Source organism: Mus pahari, chromosome 19, assembly GCF_900095145.1.
Source record: "Mus pahari chromosome 19, PAHARI_EIJ_v1.1, whole genome shotgun sequence".
NCBI lineage: Eukaryota > Metazoa > Chordata > Mammalia > Rodentia > Muridae > Mus > Mus pahari.
The window spans coordinates 87,241,827-87,267,368 of NC_034608.1; the positions used below are offsets into that span (position 1 = coordinate 87,241,827).

The window sequence follows — 25,542 nt, forward strand, 5'->3', positions numbered from 1 at the left end:
CAGCCAGGGCTACACAGAGAAACCCTGTCTTGAAAACACCAAACCAAACAAAACAGAATTCAAACTTGGACTAGAGAGATGGCTCCAAGGCTAAGAGCTCTCGTAGTCCTTACACAGGACCTAAGTTCAGTTCCCAGCACCCACATGGTGGGTCACAACTCTCTGTAAGCACATGTATGGTGTACATACACATACCTAGGCCAAATACTCATCCATATTAAGTCGTCTTTTAAAAATTTTTTTATTAAAAGAAAGAGTCTAGCCAGGTGACTAGTGGTGCACCCCTTTCATCTCAGCACTCAGGAGACAGAGCTGGAACTCTGAGAGTTCCAGAATAGCCAGGGCTACAGAGAGAGAGAGAGAAACTGCCTCAAAAAAAATTGGGGGGGGGGGGGCTAGAGAGATGACTCAGAGGTTAAGAGCACTAGCTGCTCTTCCTGAGGTCCAGAGTTCAATTCCCAGCAACCACATGGTGCCTCACAACCATCTATAATGTGATCTGATGCCCTCTTTGGCATGCAGATAGAACATTTATATACATAAAATAAATTAATCTTTGAAAAAATTTTTTTTGCAGGCTGGGGAGATGGCTCAACAGATAAGAGAGCTTACAGCTCTCGAAGAGGACCCAAATTTGATTCCCAGTACCAGTATCAGGATACCACTCTAAGATACCTGTTGCCCTGTTCTGGCTCCCCAGGCACCTGCACACATGTGGCATACACACACACACACACACACACACACACACAGACTTTAAAAAAATTCTTTTTTTAAAGAATTCTTTGTTTGGCAAGATGGCACAGTGAGTAGAGCACTGTGATACAAGCCTAGCAACCAGAGTTTGATCCTCTGGAACCACATAAACATTAAGGGAGAAAATGAACAACACAAAACTGTCCTCTGTCACAGTTATACCATCACATGCAATTTTCTACCATCAGGCACATAAGCATGTACAAACACACACACACACTTTTAAAAGAACCCTCCTTTCAAAGGCAAACTGTCCTATTTGGGCTCAAGAGTTGCAGCCCTAAGGCCAGATTACACCTCTAACATCTAACACACACACACCATTATGGCCTCCTTGGCAGGCCACACATCCTCAAAGGCAGGGAATGGGCGCACAAGTCTGTCTACCAGCCCAAGTACTATCAGCACTACAGAGAGATGGCTAGTCAACTACTCAGCCACCTCTCAGTTTTACCACAACTCATGAAGATGCAACTGCATGGGCTCCCAGACCCGAGACTGGAAGGAAGCTTAGACAGCACAGGTTCACTTCATCCAGGAAATGAGCCCCACTTCATAAGACCCTACACTAGGAAATATTTGTGCCCTGAGAATGAAAGGAGTGCAAACTTAGCAAGGCCATCAGAGAACACACTGCCTGCTCGCTGCTTAATGAAGCTCAAACTCAGCTGCCCATTCTCACAACCAACTACAGAGCCAGGCTCAGGACAGCACACTTCCAGGAATGAAAAGGAGCAGCCCCCAGAAGCAGCTTCAGAAGGAGTCTGTCTTGAGAAGCAGAAAGCCTCCCAGCAAACTCAAGCTGGGGTCAGTTTGGGTTCAAGTACTACTGAGGATTGCAGGAGTAGGATGCCCCTCCATCCAGCTCTGATCCTGGCACCTTGAGATGTCTGTCTGCCACAATCAGCAACATCATCAATCAAGGGATAATACATGCTCCACCCGACCAGTAACAGAGTCTCTATATAGCCTTGGCTGTCCTGGAACTCAAGAGATCCACCTGCTTCTGCCTCCTGAGTGCTGGGATAAAGGATACTTACTACAAGCCTCTTTTAGATTTATGTCCAGGACAAAAGTCCCCTCTGCCAGACTAGTGTTGGGACAGTTCTCCAGGTCTCAAAAATAAACCCCCAGGTTTGAGGATCACCTAAAAACTCAACGAAGACAAAGTCTACCTTCCTCAGGGAGACAAAACATCAAACAAAACCTGACTCCCAAGTTAGAACTGCCACTCTGCTCTTCTCCTGAACGGTGGTCACAGCAGAGTACAACAGGGACATCACTGTACAGGACCCAGCAGTGCTAACATGTATCCTCTTTCTGATGGGATCATTGGCATTTTAAGTTACTGTTAAAAGAGCTGTCACCTTTCAGCAGAAAGCAAAGCTGGAACACAAGACACAGGCAAAGTTCCACACCCATTGACACAGAGACAGAGCCCCTGCAATGCTAACAGATAACTCTCACCCAATTCTGATCACATAGGACTAGCAGGCCAAGCCTTCCCTACTCAGGTAGTGTGTGTATCAGCTCATGGCACCCTTCCACAAGGCTGACACCACTAGCATTATGTCCTAGCCTAGCCACAGCAGACACCACTAGCATTATGCTGTTTGCATAAAGGGGACTGGCTTCATCTCACCTTCCTTTATGGGGCTACTGGGAAGAACAGAACACACTGTCAGGGTACCTCGAAGATTAATTAGGGTTGTACATCTCTCCTTAATTAATTAACCAGGGGTGTAGATAGCTAAAAAAGTTCACACAATCCACCCTGCATGAATTCCTGAAGCAAGTAAATAGAAGAACCCCTTCCTGAACAGTTCATGTAGGCCATTGCAGCACTTCCAGATCTGAATCTGGGTCTGGAAGGAATGCTTCCAGGATGGGCCACCACTTCCTTTGCTGCAAGGAACTTGCAGGCCAGCAGAGGCAAGTGATTTCAAGTAGGAAATGATGGCCATGGTGCCTGCTTCTGGGAGAGTGAGAGGAAGATAGCAGCTCCTGAGATCTGCTCCAGAGTCCAGCAGTGGCTGAGTCCTCCTTCACCAAGCCTTCTTCTGACCTCCCACTGCTCTGCAACCAGGGCTACAAAGCTGCCTTTGGCAAACTCCATCTTGGACCACCACTTCACTATTTAGCTTTTTATGAGACTGTACTGTCTTTCCACTTTTTTGAAAAATGAAATCTATTAACCATAAAGTCACATTCACATTCCCCACAGACACATCTCAAGCCACCTGTGATTTTCTCAGTCACCAATGCTCCCATTAGGCCATTCCACAGCTGGCCTTCAGGACTAGAGTACAAGGCTTCTTGAGAAAATGCGGGCGTGGAGGCAACTCCTGAATCACAGGCCCAAGAGTTGAAACAAAATGCAAAAAGGGAGGACTCTTCTCTAGGAAAAAGGGCAAGACATGGAACATGTATGAGAAGCTGATCTCTCAGGAAAACATAGCCCAGACTTTCTTCAAAGAGCAAGGGCACCACAGGACTAAGAACTCTATCACTGGCTAAAGGAAAACTCGGTATGATTTCTCTGCAAGAGTAAGTCATACCCTTCACCTTTATTCATAAGACAAGCAGATGTACAGTATACTTCAGAGACTGTCAACACCCTGAGCAAACACACACTGAGGTGAGTGAAGCTTCCACAGTTCTGGAAGTCTGTTAGCTGCCTTTTGGAAGGGAGATGGGGGCTTTCTGAAGTACAGGCCTGGCAGGTCAGTGCTTGCTGCTGCTGAGGCTAGAGCAGGGATGGCTGTCTTACTGAGACCTCCTTGGTCAAGGAGCTGGTCACTCAGAGGCTGTGGACTTTAGGCCAGCTACCTGGCACTGATTTTTTTTAAGCTAACAGCTAAATTTGTTAGCCATAATTGCACACTCATAAAGGTAAGCATTACATGACACCATTCTCTGTCACTTCTTTCTGAAGAGGGTTAATTTTAGTGTTCATTCTTCAACTCTGTCCCCGTTTTGTATTTTTTCCATGAACATCCTAAATATGTGTCAATTAGCAAGTGGTGGAGCTTATAACTGGGCAGAGCAAAGCACAGATCCCTGCACGAACATGCAGCTCTTTCGTGGGCCCTGAGCAATCATGGAAACAGTGCAAATGTCCAGGGACCCTTCAATACCCCAGCAAGAAATGGAGGACAGTGCTCCAGGGTGATTCTACAAGGAGATTCTGCAAAGCCAGCCTCTGGAACATATACCTAGTTGTTTTTGTGGATGGTCACTGACAGTGCATTTAGGGAAACACTTCCCTCCTCACTCAGAGACAAGTTCTCAACTCCAGCCACCACAGTAAGGTCTCCCTTTGAGATATACACTCCAAGCAACTTACCCACAGGCCAAAGAGCACAGTAATACTTAGGACCAAGGGAAAATTCAAGAAACTAATGTTTGGGGGCCAGGCATGGTGGCATATACCTTTAATCCCAGCACTTGGGAGGTAGAAGCAGACAGATTCTGTGAGACTACACTGGTTTACATATATACATGTTTACATACATGACTTCCAGTGACTGTCTCAGGAAAAAAAAAAAAAAAAGAAAAAAAAGAAACAAACTAACTAAAATCCGGGCTGTCTACCTTCCTTCACTTACCCACAAAGGGTCTTCTAGTCAGACCTTACCTAGCACTTGGACCCCACCTGATCTGTAGCATCATGATTACCTGTCAAAACACTTGCTGGTCCCAACACTCTCACATACAAGCGTCAGGATCTCTGATAAGATCTCAAGCAAAGGAGTTACACAGGAGTTAACATTTCCACTGTGGAAGAGATGAGCGGTGGTGGTGCAATCGTTTAATCCCAACACTCTGGAAGAAGAGGCAGGAGAATCTCTGAGGCCAACCTGGTCTAAAGAGCAAGATCTAGGATAGTCAAAGCTACATAGAAGAGGAATCCTTCTTCGAAAACATCAAAAACTTACACTGTGTACACTATGGCTTCAGCAAAGATGCAAAAGCCATCAAGGCTATGTTTTCCTATCACTTGTTTTTATCTTTTAATATCCTAATATATCAATCATGTGATTACAGTCAGTAATACCAATCACTGGCAAACAAAACAAAACAAAACAACAACAAAACCTTAAACTGAAAAAAGAAAAAGAAAAAAAGGCTTTCTAGAAGATTTTTATCTACCCTGTCCCTATTCTACCTCGAGAAAATGTCTACGATATTTACTAAATTACTATCAAGGTGATCTTAAAGACCAAGAAGAAAATAATTTTGGATCCGGCAAGCAGATCTCATAGAAACTAGAACACCTCTATTTCTACCAAGACCACACAAACAATGTGAATTCTGAACACACCACAACACAGTGTACATTGTACACTGCTAAGAGTAACTGGTCAAGCATAGGCAAGGGAACTCAAAAGACTCAAACCTCAGTTACCTATCCAAGCCCAAGATGATTTTTCTTCCATCCCGAGCATATTAAAAAGTGATCTCAAAGGCTACTTCCTGGTCTCCCAGCAAACACTTCATATCTGAATGCCTGTGCATCTTCCCATGGCCCTGCTCCTAACAGCAACAAGGATACCCGACCCCGACCCAACAAACCTTTGGGAAAAATACAAGAACAGGTGAAATTAGTCTATGCTCACACAGGAAGAAAAAGATGTCCCTTTGCTCACGGGACTCTTAGCAGAGGAAAGTGTGACATAAAGTGACCCCTTACAATTAAACCTTGACAGGCTAGGGCCCAAAGCACCTCAGCAGGGGCAAGAGAGATGGAAAGTAGGGATAAGAGAACAACCAACTACGACGGGCAGTAACTCAGTACCAAAATCCCAAGCTTTAGCTTCTGGTCAGATGCGCAGTGGAGCATTTAGGCCAAGAAAGGTGACAGACAGGAAGGATCCCACTCTCTGCAGGGTCGTCTTTTCTAGAAAGACCCCAGGGAAGGTTTGTCCACTATCAGAAAAAAGAGGAGACTCTCCAGGCATCACAGGTAGACAGACTGGGGGCAGAACGGGCCTAGGGTTCCCTCCTAGCCAAGAAGGAGATTCAGCCAGAAGACCGAAGGGGAGTAAAGGCCAAGACTCCGGAGACGCGGGCTACTCTAGTCATCGCGGAGACACTAGTTGCTTCCCACCTTGCCCCCGGCAGGGAGACCTTCCCGGGGGGTTCTCAGTTCCCAGGGTTGAGGTGAAGCAAGGAGGCACGGTGGGGAGCACCAAGGGCGGTCGGGCTGGGACAACCGAGAAGAACTAGCTCTGATCAAAGCTCCGAACGCTCCCTCAGTCCAGGCCTCGTGAAGCCTCGGCCTCAGGTACCCTCAGCTGCCGGGCAATCGGCCTTGCCTGCGGTCCCCGGACCCAGGAGAACGAGAGACCGAGATGGCAGTGGCTGTGGCGGGCAGATCACCGCCTGAAGAGAGCCCCTGGCCGGGGGCGCGTCGGAGGGGGAGGGTCTCGACACATGCGGCCTCGGACCCCGATCGCGAGGCAGTCACTTACGTTGCTCTGGGAGTCGATGGCCTGTAGCAGCCGGTCCCTCATCTGCTGCGGAGACGCCGGAGCCGCTGTCATTGCCTGGGCGAAGCGGGGGGGAGCGGCCGGGCCGGCGGGCGGGCAGGCTGAGGAGGGGGAACGCGGGTCAGTCACTCGCCGGCCTCCGGGAACGGAGCCGCATGTTCCCCGCGGCGCCGGAGGAGGTCAAGGCGCTCGGGGAGATGGCGGAGGACGGAGGGAAGCGGAGGGGACCGGAGCTCAGGCCCCGGACCACCGCCGCCACCGCCGAGCGAGGAGGAGGAGCCGACGGAGGAGCCTCCGCCACCACCGCCGCCGCCGCCTCGAGAACCAAACTCCAGTGAGCTGCCCCCCGCGCTGAGCACTCTGGGTAACCCGCGCCGCACGCAGCGTCGGCGCCACGCTGAGGAGGTTGGGAGAAGGGGCGGGAGGAGACGCCGGGTTTGGGAGGGGCCGGCTCGTGAGCCCCTCCTATTGATTTTGCGCACGCGCGCGCAGGCGCAATTAGCAGGTCCTGCCGCCTGGTTCCGAGGCCCAACACAGAGGGCGGTTGGGAGGCAGTTGGGCGTGGCAACGGACGCTATCTGAAAGCCACGCCCACTCGGGGCTGGAGGGCTGGGCTTCCTAACGGAAGCGCACCCTTCAAGTCCTGGAACACTGACTCTTCCTTCTGGCTGCTTTGGGGTTGCGGAATGGAAAGACCCTCCCCGGATGAGGGCCTCCTGCGTTTAGAAACCAGAGGATTGGAGCGGCCGTAGGTACGCTGAGGAAGGCAGCGGTTCCCTGCGTTGAGATCCGTGCCGCGAGGAGCTCTCTGCACAGCCGTCGCCGCTGCAGAGGCCCCAGGCTCGGGTCTGCAGGGCAGTGCGTGTCCCCATGTGACCCGCGTGCTGCGGGGACCTAAGGGCACGTCTGGGAGCTGCCACCTCTGCAGAGGACGCGAGTCTGCAAGGCCTGCGCGACGCTGACACCTCGGGTCTGCATCCGTGCGGGGCTAGAACTCAAGAGAAGCACCGCTTTTGTCGCCTTCCTAGAGGCGGGGGGACTAGAGGTGGCCAGCCTCTGTCTGCACCGCAGGATGCGGAACCGTCGCCCAGCATCTTCCCCTCGGCGTTCCGAGGGGACGGAACGACCCCGGCTTTGCAGCTCAGGTGATGGAAAACAGGAACGCCTCACGGAGGAGGAAGGGAAGCGCCAAGGTCACCGGGAGTTTTAGGTCAAACCAAGAAACGAAGGAAGTCAAGTGTAAGGGCTGCGGTCCTCCGTCCTTCGGTGACCCCGACAGATGGACAGATGGAGGGCGAGCTCCGAGTTTAGCGCACTATACGAAAGTGGCCTTGGGAGAAATAACTTCGTTTAGTGTTACAACCTTAAAAATCCAAACATGAAACGGAAGGGAAACAGGTAATGAAAACCACATGTACTTCTGAAAGCTGCTCAACACCTGTTATTTTTAAATTTGTCATACTTCTGGGGCTACTGGGGGAGGGGGAGAGTGGAGCGGGGAACCAGGCATTTAATTCCAATGCTTGGGAGGCAGGAGGGTCTCTGGAGTTCCAGGCCAGCTTGGTCTGCACAGTGAGTTCCAGATTAGCAAGGACTACGTAAGACCCTGCCCTTCTCTCCCACCCACCCAGAAAAATAAAAGTTTATCATGTCTGGTTTCTTGATTCTGCACATGGCAGAAGGCTTTGCATTACACCAGTAGAATGAACATGAACAAATACTTCTCAAATACACTCTCTCCCTGGCACGTGTTTGGAGCTCATGGTCCAAGTTGGAAAGCAGCCCATTTTGAAGATACACTTAATCTCACCAGATAAGCAAAATAGGTCCTCAGTCACCATTGGCTCTTAGTTTGGTGGTTTTGGCAGAGTTTATGAAGCTGGTCTCAAACATTTTATTCCTGCCAGTGTCTCCCTGGTGCAGGATTACATTTATGCCAATCTACTGTCTTTTATTATTATCTAATAGTTGATTTGTATTTTTTATTTTCTCCCCTTATACAGGTCTCACTACGAAGCCCTGGCTGGCCTGGATCTCACTATGCACTTCTGGCTAGTTTGAAACTCACTGTGGAGACCAGGCTAGCCTCAAACTCACAGAGATCCACCCGAGTCTGCTGCCCAAGAGCTGGAATTAAGGGCATCATCCTACTGTGCAGACCTGCTATCTTGTTTATTCAGTGGTATAGTATGCCTTTTTTTTGTTTTGTTTTGTTTTTCAAAACAAGTATAGATTAAGCAGGCAATTAGTTTTGCATGGATCAAGTCATGAAAACATCTTGGACAGCATTCAGTGTACCTGCTGATCTTGCTATTTTAGATTTCTCCCCAGGTTTGAGACCACATGTAGCCTAGGCTGGCCTTTAACCTTTTTCTTTTCTTTATTTTTTATTTTATTTGCCTGACATGGTGGTACTCAAGGGGAGGCAGAAGGATCTCTCTGAATCCAGTCTAGTTTACATAGTGAGTTCGAGGATAGACAGCCATATGCAGAGAGACTCTGTCTCTTAACTTATTTGGTATTAATGTTTTGCCTGTAGTATATCTGCACCTATATGTGCCTGGTATCTACAGAGGCCAGAAGTAGTTGTCAGATCCCTAGAACTAGAATTACATGCCATTGTGAGTGCAGACTGGGAATTGAATCCTGGGCCTTCTGTGAGAACAGTGCTCTTAACTGCTGCATCGTCTCACAGGCCTGGCCTTGAGCTCTTCATGCTGCCTCCACCTCCTCAAGCACTAGAATTATAGGGCATGCACCACCCACCACCATACCTGGCACTTCTGATTGTATTTTCTGTGCCTAGCCTTTAATCTCAGCACTTAAGAGGTAGAAACAGGAGGGTTTCTTGAGTTCAAGGCCATCATGTAGGTATAGGGAACTGAACTCTGGACGAGCAGCAAGCATTCATAATGGCAAGAGGACCAAGAATTCAGATGCAATATTGGCTCCATGTTGAATTTGAGGCCAGCCTGGGCTATGACTATATGAAACTCTCTGAAAATAAAGTAGGAGGTGGGGGCTAAAGAGATGGCTCAGATGTTAAGAGCACTGACTGGAGATGGAGAGATGGCTCAGTGGTTAAGAGCACTGACTGATCTTCCGAAGGTCCTGAGTTCAAATCCAAGCAACTACATGGTGGCTCACAACCATCTGTAATGAGATCTGATGCCCTCTTCTGGGGCTGTCTGAAGACAGCTACAGTGAATTTACATATAATACATCTGTTTTGTTTTGTTTTTTAAAGCACTGGTTGCTCTTCAAGAAGACCCAGATTCTATTCCCTGCACCCCCCATAATGGCTCATAACAATGGAATTCCAGTTCCAAGAGGTCTGAAGCCACCTGGCCGTGAGGGCACTAGACATGCATGTGGTACACGGACATACATGCAGGTAAAACCACTCATATACATAAAAGGAATGTTTTTATAATTGAAGTAATTAAAGTTTTGATTAACTCTGAGGGGAATTCACAGACCTGTAAGAGATTCCAGTGCTTGTCCAAATCCAAATTCAGAATGCAGAAGCTTGCTCTTTGGTCTCTAGTTTTGAAGTTTGGCACTCAGCCAGGCTGGCTGGCCCTCAGGAAAGCAGGACTGTAAGCTAGATGTGGTGCACATTAAGGTGGAGGAGGACAGTGAGTCAGGAAGCCTGTGGTTGAGACCCTGTCTCAACCAAGGATATCTTCAAGGGACACAGACACAATTTCTGAAGCAGTGTGCAGCTGGAACAGTAGTGAAGGGAAAGATGATTCTGTACCAGACAACCATGGCATGTCTGAAAGGCATTTCTTCTTTTTTTTGGTTTTTTTCGAGACAGGGTTTCTCTGTATAGCCCTGGCTGTCCTGGAACTCACTCTGTAGACCAGGCTGGCCTCGAACTCAGAAATCCGCCTGCCTCTGACTCCCAAGTGCTGGGATTAAAGGTGTGCGCCACACGCCCGGCTCTGAAAGGCATTTCAACTGAGACCGCTCAGTGTTGTATACTCTGACCTGGTATAGAACTACAAAGAAAGCAACTGGAGCTGACAAATACACATACACAACATAGGAGACAGTCCCTGGCAGCACTGCCAGAGCAGAAGCCAGAAGCAAGCCAGATGAACATCAGAATGCAAAAATGAATAGGACATTCTAGGGATGCAGTACTAGTGAGAATTCTGCAGTTTTGTTTTTCGTTTAAAAAAAATGCATAAATACTGTAAGAAGATGTTTTCGTTTTAATCAGAGGTGTGGGATTGCTTCAGATTATGCGTCAGGTGTGTTTCAGATTGACTACAGCAGCTAAGTATGATTTGCCTCATGCCCTAGGAGAAACATGATTTTACGAGCTACAGATGGTTTCTGCGTTTGTGTGGCATTTTGAATTGTGGGGGCTTTTCAGAGGGTGTATAAATGCTAGGGCCCCAAGAAGGGTCGGTTGTTGGTTGGTAGGTTGGTGTTTTTTGGTTGCTGTTGGTTATGGTTTGTTAAGTAGGAGTATGTAAAGAAGAAGAAATTAGATATCCTGACTGTGAAGATCAAACTTGCCCCTAATCAGCAGGAAGTAGTGACATATTCTTCCACAGCCAGCCTCCGAATCCTACCCAAACAGCATCAGGAATCAGGGACCAAATGCTCAGATATCTTTCAGGAAGCCATTGTCATTCAAATCACCACATTCCACTTGACTACATAGACTCATAGCCTTATCAAACCGCAAAATATATTCAGATCAAAAGTTCCCATAGTCTTTCACAGTCTCAATACTGCTTAAAAGCCCATAGATGCTTCTAAGACTCAAAACAGTTTCTTAATTATAATCTCCTGCAAAATTAAAAGGCAAATTGTACAATTCTTACATACAATGGCACAGAATACATATTACCTTTCCAAAAGGAGGATTGGGTACTTGGTGAAAGATTACTAAAAGACCAAAAGCCACCGGGGCAAACTCTAAAGCCTGTGTAGCTGTGTCTGATGTCAGAGGGCTGAGATGGCTCTGTATGTCCAGTCTTGCTGCCTGCAACACATCTCTCTGTCAGGATGGTTCCACTTCCTGTATGCACACTCTTTGGCAGACAAGTCATGAATCAGGCATCTCCAATATCTTGGGGTTGTCAGTGCAACACCAGACTTCACTTTCACAGCTTCACACAGTGCCTTCTTAAGGACTTCCAACAGGGATTCCCCTGCTATAGGCTACCTTTGCCTTGCAGAAAGAAAGCTTAGTTGGGTGGAGTCCTGCTATGAGGGCATCATTCCCTTTGTTCCCTTAGGCACAGCAGGCCTGTCTTTACTGATGCTGATTTCAATTCCAGCTGTCAGTGTAATTACTAATCCTCCAGGGTTATTTCTCCACAATTCAGTATATACGTGTTATGTTTCATTTTGCCCCATTGCCCTTTTTCATTGAAGACCTGCATAAGCATTGGCAACAATAACCACAGACTCAACATATGTTTGGAATTCTACCAAAGAAATGAGACCACTGCTTTTAAATTTAATCTCAGGCAAGTTCTCCAGACAAGGCAGAAGGCTATCACATCTCTGCCAAAACAGTCCAGGGACGGCTCCTGCCCAATTGCTAATGCTGTTCCCTCTGAGACCTCTTGAGCTGGGCCTTCACAGTCCACATCGCTCGTTCTCAGGATATCTTGTCTTCCAGGCTCCTACTGGGACTAAGATGATCTGTATACTTTCTTACAGGGGTCAACTACTATCTTTAGTCCAAAATTTCTAAGTCTTCCATGTCCTTCCAAAAAACATGGTCAAGTCTGTTAGAGCAACAGCCCACTCTATAATACCAACTTCTTTTTTATGTTCTTTTTTTTTTTTTTTTCAAGACAGGGTTTCTCTTTGTAGCCATGACTGTCCTGGAATTTGTTCTGTAGACCAGGCCGGCCTCACACTCAGAGATCTCAGAGAGCTGCCTGCCTCTGCCTCCCTCCCAAGTACTGGGATTAAAAGCATGCACTGCCACCACCAACTTCCTGGTTACTTTTCTGTTGCTATGATAAAACAACATGACTAAGCCATGCAGTGTGTGGCACATGATGTTAATCACAACACTCAGTAGGCAAGTGGACTAATGAGTTCAAGTCCAGCCTGGTCTACAGAGCAAGTTCCAAGACAGCTGGAACTGGGTTCTCTATAGTCACAGGGCTTATGGAATGAATACATATGTAAAGGGGATTTATTGGAATGACTTAAGAGTCTGCATTCTAGCTAATCCAACAGTAGCTAGCTGTGGATGGAAAGTCTAAGAATCAAGTTGTTACACAGTCCCACACAGCTGGATATTTCATCTGGTTTTCTGTATCTGCTGGAATCATGGAGAAGTAGGCTCCAATGTCAGTAAAGGAATTGATGCTCTAATAAGGCAAGAGCAAGCAGGCAAAGAGCAAAAGCTTCCTTCTGTGTCCCTGTATGAGCTTCCAGCAGAAGGTACAGCCCAGGCTAAAGGTGTGTCTTCCCCCTTCAACGGTCCAGACTAGAAGTGGATTCATCCACTTTAAACCAAGCAGAATATCTTTCATAGATGTGCCCTCCATTTCTGGATGTCAGGTTGACAACCAAGAATAGCCATCACAACTACATGGGGAAACCCTGTCTCAATAGACTAAACCAAACAACAAAAAACAAAAAACCCCAAAAACAAAAACAAAAAAATTGTACCAAGACTAAAAGTGATTTCTGGAAGGAAGAGTTTTTTGTCTCCAATGCTACTTCCTCCAGTGAGGCCACACCCTGTAAACCTTCCCAGACATCTCCACCAACTAGGGACCAAGTGTTACATGCCTGAGTCTGTGGGGGGATTTCTCATTCAAGGCAGCATAGAGGCCCCAACTATAGTTGATCCAGTTCTCTAGTCTCACAGAGTCTGGAACTCAAGGTGTGTACCACCACATGCCATTTGTTTACTCTGTGTGGGGCACTTTTTGAAGGATGGTCTCACCGCCTAGGCTGGCCTACAATGAGAAATAAATGTCATTAAGGAGAAACCTGCTCCACCCTGGGAAAAAGGGAAGGGTTCTCTCAGAGCATAGAGGTTTTCTGGGGCTGAAAAGATGTTCAGCAGTTAAGAGCACTGACTGATCTTCCGAAGGTCCTAAGTTCAAATCCCAACAACCACATGATGGCTTACAACCATCTGTGATGAGATCTGATGCCCTCTTCTGGTGTGTTTTAAGATAGCTACAGAGTACTTACATCTAATAGTAAATAAAAATCGATTAGCTGGAACTGAAAGACTTCCGTGGGGAGCCCTCCCCATGCCAGTCTCGAGAAGGTGGCACCCAAAAACCATGAATAAACCATCTTGATGTAAAAACACGAGGTAGTTTATTGGCGGAGCTCCGGGCTGATGCGTACCTCACGCAGGAGGTAGAAGCACCGACCACGTGGCTCGAAAGCTAGGGGTTTTATAGGGGGAGGGGGAGGGGCTAGCAAGAATTGGCACGGTTACACATGATTGGCTCATTTAAACATCAGAATGATTACAGGTCAGCAAGTTAGGATGTCAGGAACCTGAGGGGTGGGTCAGCAGAACATCTGGTTACTGTGTAATGGCGGGCCTGCTCGGACTTGCATGGGCCTGCTAGGTTCCCAGCCTCAGGCTTCTAAGCTCACAAAACAACTCTCTGGACATAAGTTACATGAATCCCAGGCCTTAAATTTCATTTTAAATTTCATTTCCCTTCAATCCCCTCTTTTCCTCTACTAAATAATTCTAATCTTAGAATTAGAGTATCAATTCTGTCTCTAACAAAAGCAACTGATTAATCAAGCAGAGTCCAAAAGTTAAGAACAAAAGCAGAATTACCAGTGGCCCAGTGATGGCCAACAACATTGGTCAGCCAGGGGGAGCCTTATTAACGTGAGACACATGAACCCAGGTTGGGATTCCCTTTACTTTTACAGCGGCGGTGGGCGTCGTCAGCAGCTCCAAGTAGGGTCCTTTTCACCTTGGCTCCTAGGTTCCCCGCTCAATGTCTCCTCACCAGGACAGTGTCTCTTACTTTAAACTGATGTGGCACCTGTGTATCACCAGCAACATAGGTTTCTTTTAACTGTTCCCAGACCTCCTTTTTTACAATTTTAAGAGCCTGTCACAGAAGCACCCCATACATTAATTTAAAGGGTGTTAGACCAGAGGCTCCGGGGGTATTCCGGGCCCTGAATAAGGCATAAGGGAGAAGGGCTGTCCAATCTTTTCTGCCGGTTTCTAAAGCTAATTTGGTGAGGACTTCTTTTAGCGTTCTATTCATTCTCTCTACCTGTCCTGAACTCTGGGGTCGGTATGCACAATGTAATTTCCAATCTATCCCCAGCTGTCTGGCCAATCCCTGAAGGCCGGCCTATTATCTGAACCATTAACTTGGGTATCCCAAACCGAGGAAGAATTTCTTCGAGTATCTTCTTGGCCACCACATTGGCTGTCTCTCTCTTGGTGGGGAACACTTCGACCCACCCTGAAAAAGTGTCTATAAAGACTAGAAGATATTTATTTCCGTACCGGGCTGGTTTTACTTCAGTGAAGTCGGTTTCCCAGTAGGTACCAGGTCTGTCTCCTCACAAGCGCCTTATGCCATGGAGCCTGCTGGACCCAGCATTGGTGAGTGCACAGGCTCAGCAGTTTTTCACTAGATCTTCTACAGCTTCCTGCAGTCCGGGACTATGATGGGGGACCTACTGACCAGTTTTATCATCTTTTTGGACCCTAAGTGAGTGAGGCAGGGTATGTCAGCCAGGTATTCCAGCCCCTCTTTTCCTCTGTGAGGATCTCTTTCCTTAACTAGCTAGGGTGCGGTTTTAATTACCAGAGTCATTGGTCCCTGGCCACTTGGTCTGCCATTTGGTTCCTTCTTTCTATTTGTCCGGTCCCTTTGATATCCTGGGCAATGGATGATCGCCACCCTGTGAGGCAGGTGGACAGCTTCTAACAAGCTGAGGATCTCCTCCTTATTTTTAATGTCCTTCCCGGCGGAAGTCAAGAGTCCATGCTGTCTGTAGATTGCCCCATGGACATGAGCTGTAGCGAAGGCATATCGGCTATCAGTGTAAATGTTAATGGCCTTTCCTTCTGCCAGCCTTAAAGCCTGGGTTAGAGCGATGAGCTCTGCTCTCTGTGCTGACGTCCCCTCAGGCAGACTGCTGGCCCAAATGACAGACTTCCCATCTACTACCGCTGCCCCTGCTCTGCGTTTACCTTCCACCACGAAGCTGCTTCCATCGGTGAACTAGGTCACTGCTCCTGGCCACGGATGATCTGTGAGGTCTGGCCGAATTCCAGTTTCTTCTGCCCGTCCCTCCTCACATTTGTACAGGGGTTTCGCCGGCTTCAGGCAGTAAGGTAGCAGGGCTGAGGGTGGCAGGGGGAGCGAAGGTCACTCACTCCGTCAGCAGCAAACTCTGATAGTGAGTCAGTCGGGTGTTGGTCATCCAGTGGTCAGAGGGCTGCCTGATAATACTCTTTTTTTTTTTTTTTTTTTTTTTTTCCGAGACAGGGTTTCTCTGTGTAGCCCTCCAAGCACTGACTCGGTATCTCAGGTCCTCCGTCTGTCATTTCTTAGTTAGCATGTCCTTGCACTTCTGTCAAGTTAGCTGGAATGCAAGGCCAGTTTTATTTTTTTAATTTTATTTTATTTTATTTTTAAAGATTTATTTATTTATTATATGTAATCACACTGTAGCTGTCTTCAGACACTCCAGAAGAGGGCGACAGATCTTGTTAAGGATGGTTGTGAGCCACCATGTGGTTGCCGGGATTTGAACTCTGCACCTTTGGAAGAGCAGTTGGGTGCTCTTACCCACTGAGCCATCTCACCAGCCCTCTGATAATACTCTTGAGCGAGTGTGGGGCCACCACGGTGATGCTCTGCCCCATCGTCAGCGCAGCTGTAGCCGCTATCGCTCATAGGCAGGGAGGCCACCCACTAGCCACAGAGTNCAGTTTCTTTGATAGGTAAGCTACTGGGCGCTTCCAGAGCCCTAAAGCTTGAGTGAGGTCCCCCCTAGCTACTCTGTTCCTTTTGTCGATGTATAGGGTGAAAGGCTTGTTCAGGTCTGGCAGTGCTAGGGCAGGGGCCTGCAGCAGGGCCTTTTTTAGAGTCTCAAAAACTGATTGATGTTCCTGGGTCCAGGTGAATTCCCCTTTTTCTTTGGTTAGGGGGTAGTGGCAAATCCTGGGACCCAAAGTCTACAGAATTCCACTGTCCCTAAGAGTTCTCTTACCTGGCGAGGGGTGGTCAGCGTCGGGTTCTGCATCACTGTCCGCTTCCTGGCTTCTGTGAGCCATCGTTGTCCATTCTTCAGGATATATGTCCCAAGTAGGTCACTTCCGTCTAGCATAACTGTGCCTTTTTAGCTGAAACCCGATACCCCAACTCACCAACTCGACCAGGATGTTCTGAGTCCCAAGTTCGCACTCCTCGCGTGTTTTCCATGGGTACGAATTTTGCCCTGTAGCCCCAATCACCAATGTTCTCTCACTCTTTCTTACTTTACCTAATAGTGTTTGAAGCACTGAAAATTCTGCGCCCATGTCGACCAGGAAGTCTATAGGGGTCCCCTCCACTTCTAATGTTACCCTAGGCTCGGGGAGGGGGGCTGAGCCCCGTCTCCCCTAGTCTTCATTCTCTTCGAGAGACAGCACCTTTACCCCCTGTTTCCTTTTAGGGCATTCACAGGCCCAGTGGCCAGTATCCTTGCAGTACGCACATTGGTCTCTTTTTAGGCATCGTCTGTCTCCTCTGGGTCTTTTTGGCCTTTGCCATTTTCTGTCTCCCAGGTCCCCTGACTGTCTAGCCCTACCTCCTTTGTCCCTATCTACTGCTATGGCCAGAACCCAAGCCAGAGCATTTTCTTGTCTTCTGTCCCTCCCATTCTCATCTCTTTTTTTCTCTCTCTTTTCTCTTTCCAGCTTTTCATCCTCTGTCTCTCTCTCTGGTGATATACTTTCTCAGCTTCCTTAACCACATCCCTTACAGTATAATCCTGCAATCCTTCAATCTGCTGCAATTTTCTCCTAATGTCCGGGCCGACTGATCACTGAGGCCCGCTGCCCCTCAGACATAGGGTCAAACGGGGTGTATCTCCTGTAAGCCTCCATGAGCCTCTCCAAAAAGACCGAGGGGGGCTCAGTTGTCCCCTGCATAACTTTTCTTACCTTAGCCAAATTTGTAGGCCTGCGAGCAGCACCTTTTAGCCCCGCTACTAGAGCCCTGCGGTAGTTGGGCAGCCGTTCCCTACCTTGTGCGGTGTTTTAGTCCCATTGAGGGTGGGTTTGAGGGAATCCTTCATCTATTTTGGCCGACGTCTGGACAGGGTGTCCAGCACCATCCCGGACATTTTTCCAGGCTTCTTGGAGGACTCTCTCTCTCTCCTCTGTGGTGAACAGGGTCTGTAAAAGCTGCTGACAATCGTCCCAAGTCGGCTGATGTGAATACATCAGCGATTTGACCAGGCCTGTAAGCCGTGTGGGGTTCTCTGAAAAAGGAGGGGGCTTAACTTTAAATCGTTCTGGTCAGCCTGGGAGCTCCAACAGAACAGCCCTGAGGGGAAGTGCCATGGTTAGATTGGCTGGCCCCTCAGGAGTGGCTCCCCGCCGGCTCCTTGTTTTTGCTGAGGGGCCTCCTGCCTTTTAATTATTTTTAATAAGGTCCCACATAACTGGGATAGTCAATAGTCATCTCATCCTCGGATGAGTGGGCGTTAACCAGCCTTTGGTTCAGCAAGGCCAAATCAAATCTATGATAACAAATTTGCAAAGGTCTGGATGCCAAGGAATCCATCTGCTGTTTTATAAAACCAATAAAAGGCCCCAAAGTTATTAATTTGGAGCTCTAACTTAAGTTTATGTAACTGTTGAATTCATTTTTTACTACACCTAATTTATTTATAAAGAAGCAACATTTTTCTTGCAGAGTCAGGTGCCACCTTTTTTAATAGTCAGCAAATCAAGTGCTTTATATGACCAATATAAATAAGAATTTTTGCAACCAATTTGTGTCTTTTGAGATAACATTTAACATAGGTTTAAGTCACTTTAAGACCTTAAGATGGGATCTTTGTCAATTAACATCTCCTGGAAGCTTTTGAAAATGAAAAATTTTCAAGCAAATCAATTCTCTACTCTTAAATTTTTTATACCACAACTTTCTAGTATAACTAAAACCCTAAATATTATGAAGACATTGCCTCTGAATCTTTTGGAGCAACACTACTTAGTTTTCCAAAACTTTAAAGCTCATTGTGAGAGCAAATATTTGAAGCAAACTTTTTTCTAGAGGCATTAACTAACAAACACTTTTTACTCTGAAAGATTCAAACTCTTAGCTTTTTGTATTGAAGCAGAGACAATAAAATTTTCTTATATAATGAAAGGCTATATCATTTTAGCCATACCTAAAGGCAAAATTTTCCAGTGATCACAAACTCACTAGAAGCAAACACTTTACAATTATCAGTATGTAAAGAAAAAAACCAAACTTTTTAAATCTTTATAACTTTAGTATTACGAAAAAGTTGCTTGTACAGTAATCCCTACAAGGCAGCAACCCTAGCCAAACTGTATGAGAGTCCGATTTTAAACAACTTGTTATCTTAAAAGTTAATACCAGAGACATCACTTTAATGTTACAAAGTTTGGCAAATTTTTTCAATTTGAAGTATCCTAGAGGCCTAGTTTTCTGAGCTGTGTTTTGCCACGTTTTGTTATTAGAGTTACTAATTTAAAGCTAATTTTTTTGTAACTGATGTTACACCCTTTTAATCAGATCTAATAATTTTAGCCAATACTCTATGACCAAGACATGTAGAGCATATTTACACCTTTTAGACCAATTAAAGAATTTTTCCTTTTTTTTTTTTTCAGTATACTTTTAAGATAAATAGCACTTTGTCATTTGCTGAACCCAATTGTAGAGAATTTTCTAGGAGAAGACCAACTACCAGCCTTTTTTTCTTAGAACTAAGAAGCTACAGACTCTCCTTTTTAAAAAACAGTTTTTCAGTGCAGGGCAAATTAAGTCAGCCTCTACTGACTAGATTAAGAGATGGAGAGACAACCCATAAACCCTTCAGAAACAAAAATGAAATGGCTGCCATTTGCCTATTTAAACCAAACATAATTCTCAATTTTTCTAGCTGTAATTTTAAGACAGGAACTCCTTGTTACCTGAAGAATCCAATAATCACAAGCACAGAGATTTCTGTATGAAAACAGTCACCAGTTTCTTAACATCCAGGGGCCTCCAGCCACACTAGACACAGGTGTACCCTCCTCTCCTGAATCACCTCACGGATGTGCTTTATCCAGTCCTGCTTGTTCTCGGTACTGGATGCCTTAAGAGTCAAACTTGGGGGTCCTCTCAGTCTGTCTCATTGTCTTAGTCACATGTAGGGAAAAAACCAAACGTACATACACACACACACAAAGACTACGAAAACCGAAAACCAGGGACTCGCCTCCTCTGGACTTTAAGGAAAACCTGTAAAAACTTGTCAGGCTGGCAGGATTTTCTGAAAGAAATGAGGGTGGTTAGTTTAAAATGACTAGTACTGAAAGGATTAAAAGTTGGTCAGCTGCACTCTCTGGCTGCTGCACGCATCAGCGTGGGTGCCCCAGAACTGATGTGGCGGAAAACCCGTCTGCTTGGAGCAACCTTCCTCCGTGCCAAACCTGCACTTCCTCGCCGCCGGCCCCCAGTAGCCCTTAGCCAGCTGCCCCGCCGCCGTCGTCAGCCCTTAGCCAGCTGGTCATAGCAGCTGCCCAGCCATGCTGCTGGCCGCCCGCATCCACTTTCGGCCTGGCACGCTCACCAGCTCCTAGCACGGATGAGCTCTGCTCCCGTTCCTCCAGGCGCTCATCTCAGCGCCAGCCGCCCACCAGCTCTGGGCCTCCGACAAGCGGCAGGGGTGGGGCGGGGTCACCTGTCTGCTGAGTGGGCAAACACCTTTAAAACTATTTAGAAACACAGTCTGTCCCAAGACAAAGATCAGAAAAGACAAGAACAAAACAAAAACAACAGACGAGTGGGTTTCAACATCCACTCTTTTTTCCTGACAGGGTGAGATTCCACATTCACCCCTTTTCACCCTCAGAACGTCTCCCAGGGCTGCAGCCTTGCAGGTCTTCAGAGTGTCCTCCTCCGCAAACCGCTGGGTCCTCACGGCCCCAAATGGCAGCTGCTAGAACACTGAACACCGGATCCAGTAACCCAAGACACCGACACACACACAAGCCCAGCAGCACCGCATTCAAACATACAACATGTAAGACTTAGACCTCAGACAACATATAAGACTCTCACAAACATACCTCCAAGAGGACTTATTTTGGGGTTCCTGGGTGTCACGAAAATCTCGGTGGGACCTCCAAATGAAAGACTTTTGTGGGGAGCCCTCCCCACACCAGTCTTGAGGTGGCACCCAAAAACCACAAATAAACCATCTTGATGTAAAAACACATGGTAGTTTATTGGCGGAGCTCCGGGACAATCATACCTCACGCAGGAGGTAGAGGCACCGACCACGTGGCTTGAAAGCTAGGGGTTTTTACAGGGTGAGGGTGAGGGGCTAGGATGTCATGAACCTGAGGGGCAGGTCAGCAGATCATCTGGTTACTGTGTAACATAACGGTGGGCCTGCTCAAGTCCTGGCCTGCTATGTTCCCAGCCTCAGGCTTCTAAGCTCACAAAACAACTCTCTGGACATAAGTTACATGAATCCCAGACCTTAAATTTCATTTCAAATTTCATTTCCCTTCAGAACGAGCTGGGCAGGATCGAGGAGAGGTCTTGAGTTCAATTCCCAGCAACCACATAAAGGCTCACAACCATCTATACAGCTACAGTGTACTCATATACATAAAATAATAAAATAAAATTTAAAAAGGATTTTCTGACACAAGGTTATCTTTGGCAGTTGGGAGCCAATGAATACCACAAGATCACACCACACAACAAACTTCACATGAGATTTATTGGAGAGAGACACAGAATGGTGGCTGTGTCTGAGTGAGAACAGCTACAGCAGAGGGCTATGTGAAGGAAAGGGCTCTTACAGGTTTTAGGAACATGCACAGTGAGCATGGAAAGGTGGAGAAGGTCAGAGCTGTCCTAAGAATTGTTCTGCTGTTAATGCTGAATCCTAAGGAAGGCTTTCCTAGCCTCAGGAGCAGGGTCAAGCCAGTGGCAGGTTGTTCCTCCTTTGGCCCTTTTCCCTGCGTTCTTCCCTTTTATGTTTAGTATTGATAACTAATCAGGAGTCGGGAAAGAGGACGACATTATCATTAAACTACTTCCTGCTGTGTGGGGGTGTTGAAGTCCATGGGCAAGCATGATCTTCACCGTCAGGGCATGCTAAGGGGTTGTAGGTCTCTGGTCCCTGTAGTTTGGTGGAGAAGCAGGGTTAGGGAGAGTAGTGTCCAGCCAGAGAGGCACTGATCTCTCTTTCCTCTTTGAGCGTCTGTCTGGCGTTGTCAGGTGCTTTACTATAGCTGACTGGCTGACACAGAGACGCCATTCCTCCCTGAGGAAGAGGCAGATGCCGCTCTAATCCACTGTTGGTAGATCTAACCTCCTCAAGTTTTCTCTAATGGTTTTTAAGTTGTTTGCATGGAAACAAGAATTTTTCTTAAAGCCAGACAATAGCTTATATGTGTCCTCCCCCAGCCTTGAGCAGGCTGACTCAGACCTGTTCTGCTGCTGTGAAGGAGACCACCTGGGGTGGAGTCTTCCGACCTAGATGGTTCTATTTTTCTGTCACCTGAGCTGTTCTTCTCCAAGAGGCTACCAGCTGAGAGTCTGAACCTGCTTTCCTGAGAAATTCCTGAGGTAGCTGACAACCTGGCTACTGACAACTTACTGCCAACAAGTGCTGTCAGACTAAGTGCTGACAGGCTGGTGACAAGGCATCAAGAGTGGTGTGGCAGGGGATGGCTTTCCCCTTTATAAGCTCAGACTCTTAGTAAACACTGGACCTTGATCAGAAAAATTTGTCTTGGTCTCATCTCGTCTTTCTCCCTGGTTTTAACAGGCACCTTTTTTGTGGTGATTTGAATATGCTTGGCCCAGGGAGTGGCAATATTAGGAGGTGTGGCCTTGTTGAAGGAAGTGTGGTATGGGCACACTGTGGGTATGGGCATAGGAAGCTTGTCCTATCTGCCTAGAAGCAAGTCTTCTTCAGATGAAGATGTAGTACTTTCAGCTCCTCCTGCACCATGCCTGCCTGAATGCTACCATGCTCCCACCGTGATGATAATGGACTGTACCTCTGAACCCATAAGCCAGCCCCAGTTAAATGTCCTTACAAGAGTTTCCTTGGGGGGCTGGAGAGAGAGCGATTAAGAGCACTTACTGCTCTTCCAGAGGTTATTATTATTTCCCAGTGGACTGCTTTAAGTGAGGCGTACTGGGCCGTCCTAGTAGGACTGTGGAAGACTGTGTTGCTGAGAGTGACTTGAACTGTGCAGACCTGGCCCAAGAGGGTTCAGTGGAGAAGAATTTCAGTATGTGGCCTAGAAACTGTTTTTGTGGCATTTTGGTGAAGAATGTGGCTGCTTTTTTACCTTTGTCTGAGGAGTCTATCTGAGGCTAAGGTAAAGAGATTTATATTAATTGCATAATTGCATTGACAAAAGAAATTTTCTTTTTTTTTTCTTTTTTCTTTCTTGGTTTTTCGAGACAGGGTTTCTCTGTGTAGCCCTGGCTGTCCTGGAACTCACAGTGTAGACCAGGCTGGCCTCAAACTCAGAAATCCGCCTGTCACTACTTCCCAAGTGCTGGGATTAAAGGTGTGTGCCTCCACACCTGGCTGTTTGCAGGCTTTCTCATCTCTCCCATGGTACACCTTGAAGGCTAGCACTAAGACTTCTGCCTGTGGAGTCAGGGTTGGGGACTTTCTCTGGGTTTTTAAGTTTGTCACTAATATCAGGGAAAGTCTGGGAGAAGAAGTTGGTCATAAGGAGTTGTTTCCCATATGGGGTCTCGGGATCCACATTGTTAAAAGAGGGCTTTCTAACACAGTCTAGGCCACTTTCCTTGTAGAGACTGGCAAGGAGGCAAGTAATACATTGATCTCTAGCCAAAATGCCCTCTGGAATATTGGAGTTCCTCCCAGGACCCCAATCAGGGACCATCTCAGCCCCAGCACGTACCTCAGCCCGGTCCCAGACTCACCTGTGCTCCTTCGGAGAAGGATGGTGGTGAGAATCCTGTAAACATCATGGAAAGTAAGTTCGAATGATTTGAACCGGGCAGTGGTGGCACACACCTTTAATCCCAGCACTTGGAAGGCAGAGGCAGGCGAATTTCTGAGTTTGAAGCTAGCCTGGTCTACATTGTGAGTTCCAGGACAGCCAGGGCTACACAGAGAAACCTTGTCTTGAAACAAACAAACAAACAAAGTTTGTATGATTTGATAATATATTGGAATTATTTAATAGAAGTGGAGAGAGGGATTAGTGATAGAGGACTCCAATCTTTTTTTTTTTCCTTTTCTCTTCATAGCCCTGGCTGTCCTAGAACAAGCTCTGTAGACCAGGCTGACCTCAAACTCAGGAAGCCTCAAAAAAGCCTAGCAGAACACGGTATGTACTTACTAAATAAGTTCAGAATATTCAAGATTCAATTCATAGACCATATCAAGCCCAAGAAGGAAGACCAAAATGTGAATGCTTCAGTGCTTCTTAGAAGGGAGAACAAAATACTTATAGGAGGAAATATGGAGACACAGTGTGGAACAGACACTGAAGTCTCTGGGCCATCCAGAGACTGCCCCACCTGGGGATCCATCCCATATACAGCCACCAAACCCAAATGATATTGTGGATGCTGGGAAGTGCTTGCTGATGGCTGCCTCCTGAGAGGCTCTTCGAGAGCCTGACAAATACAGAGAAGGATGCTCGCAGCCAACCATTGGACTGAGCATGGGGTCCCCAGTGGAGGAGTTGGAGAAGGAACTGAAGGAGCTGAGGGGGGTTGCAGCTCCATGGAGGGAACAACAATATCAACTGGCCAGGCCCCCTCTCCCCAAGCTCCCGGGGACTGGACCACCAACCAAAGAATACACATGGAGGGACCCATGGCTCCAGTTGCATATGTGGCAGAAGAAGGCCTCGTTGGACATCAGTGGGAGGAGAGGCCCTTGGGCCTGAGGGTGTTCGATGACCCCCCTGGTGTGGGGGATTGCCAGGGAGGGAAGAAGGGAATGGGTGGGTGGGGGAGCACCCTCATAGAGGCAGAGGGAGGGGGATGGGACAAGGAGTTTCCAAAGGGGAGACCTGGAAAGGGGAAAACATTTGAAATGTAAGGAAAATATCCAATAAAAAGAAAAATAACAACCTAGCAGAACCTCGGAACCACTCTTTGGAGGTGTGGCCTTGTTAGAGCAGGTGTGGGCTTGTTGGAGTAGGTGTGTCACTGTGGGCATGGGCTTTAAGACTACTAGTACCTAGCTGTCTGGAAGTGAGTCTTCCACTAGCAGCCTTCAGAAAATGTTGAGCTTTCACCTCTGCCTGTACCATGCCTGCCTAGATGCTACCATGCTCCTGCCTTGATGATAATGGACTGAGCCTCTGAACCTGTCAGCCAGCCCCAATTAAGTGCTGTCCTTATAAGAGTTGCCTTGGTCGTGGTGTCTGTTCACAGGGGTAAAACCCTAACTAAGACAGCATTAGGCAGCCATTTGGATTGGTTATCTAAGGGATATTGACTGCAAAAGCAACTAAGGTTGGGCCTTTTAAGTCAGGTGCCAGGTGGAGAGGCTGGAGGTCTTCTAAGAGGCATCCCAAGGAGGGATGAATGTCACAGTTCCTGTGGATGTGAAGGGATGCTGTGGAGTGTGTAGTCATAGGCATCGCATCGAGGACTCAGGGATAACCAAATGAGATCATATTGTTTAGTGAGTCCTCACTACATTCAATGGTACCAGAGCTTTGGACAAGGCCCAAAGACGTGCCAGAAAGCAACAACAACAAAACAAGTTTAGGAACAAGGTTTCATCCATGGGAAAGGGATGGAGAACAGGGTTGAATAGTATCATAAAAGCCACAAGAGCACAGAGAAGCTGTGGGGTTATAGGCAGCTTTGACAGGAAGATGGAAAAGGGGAGTGAAGGGGAAGGTTACAGTAGCCAGTGGGCCTAAGGAAGCTGCAGGATTGTGACTCCAAGCAGGGAGGGGGTGTGTCAGTGAAGGTGGTCAGCCATAGCCTAGAGACTGTGATGGGGGGAGGGTTCAGTGAAGGTGGTCAGCCATAGCCTTAGAGACTGTGATGGGGGAGGGGTCAGTGAAGGTGGTCAGCCATAGCCT

The 25,542-nt window shown here is 47.3% G+C and overlaps 1 protein-coding gene and 1 long non-coding RNA gene across 2 annotated transcripts in view; one reads left to right on the plus strand and one right to left on the minus strand.

Moving 5' to 3' along the window:
* Med26 (mediator complex subunit 26) overlaps positions 1-6,647 on the minus strand; it is a 48,006-nt gene extending 41,359 nt beyond the window's left edge. The window contains exon 1 of the mRNA XM_021219064.1: positions 6,231-6,647. Within this exon, the coding sequence (XP_021074723.1) occupies positions 6,231-6,302 (72 nt within the window). The 5' untranslated portion in view covers positions 6,303-6,647. The remainder of the gene's footprint in view (positions 1-6,230) is intronic.
* A 150-nt stretch (positions 6,648-6,797) lies between these two features.
* Positions 6,798-24,063, plus strand: LOC115062616. Its single transcript, XR_003842567.1, has 4 exons — positions 6,798-7,646; positions 8,252-8,430; positions 9,496-9,642; positions 23,741-24,063. It is a non-coding gene; the product is annotated as an uncharacterized LOC115062616 (long non-coding RNA).
* The last annotated feature ends 1,479 nt before the right edge of the window (positions 24,064-25,542 follow it).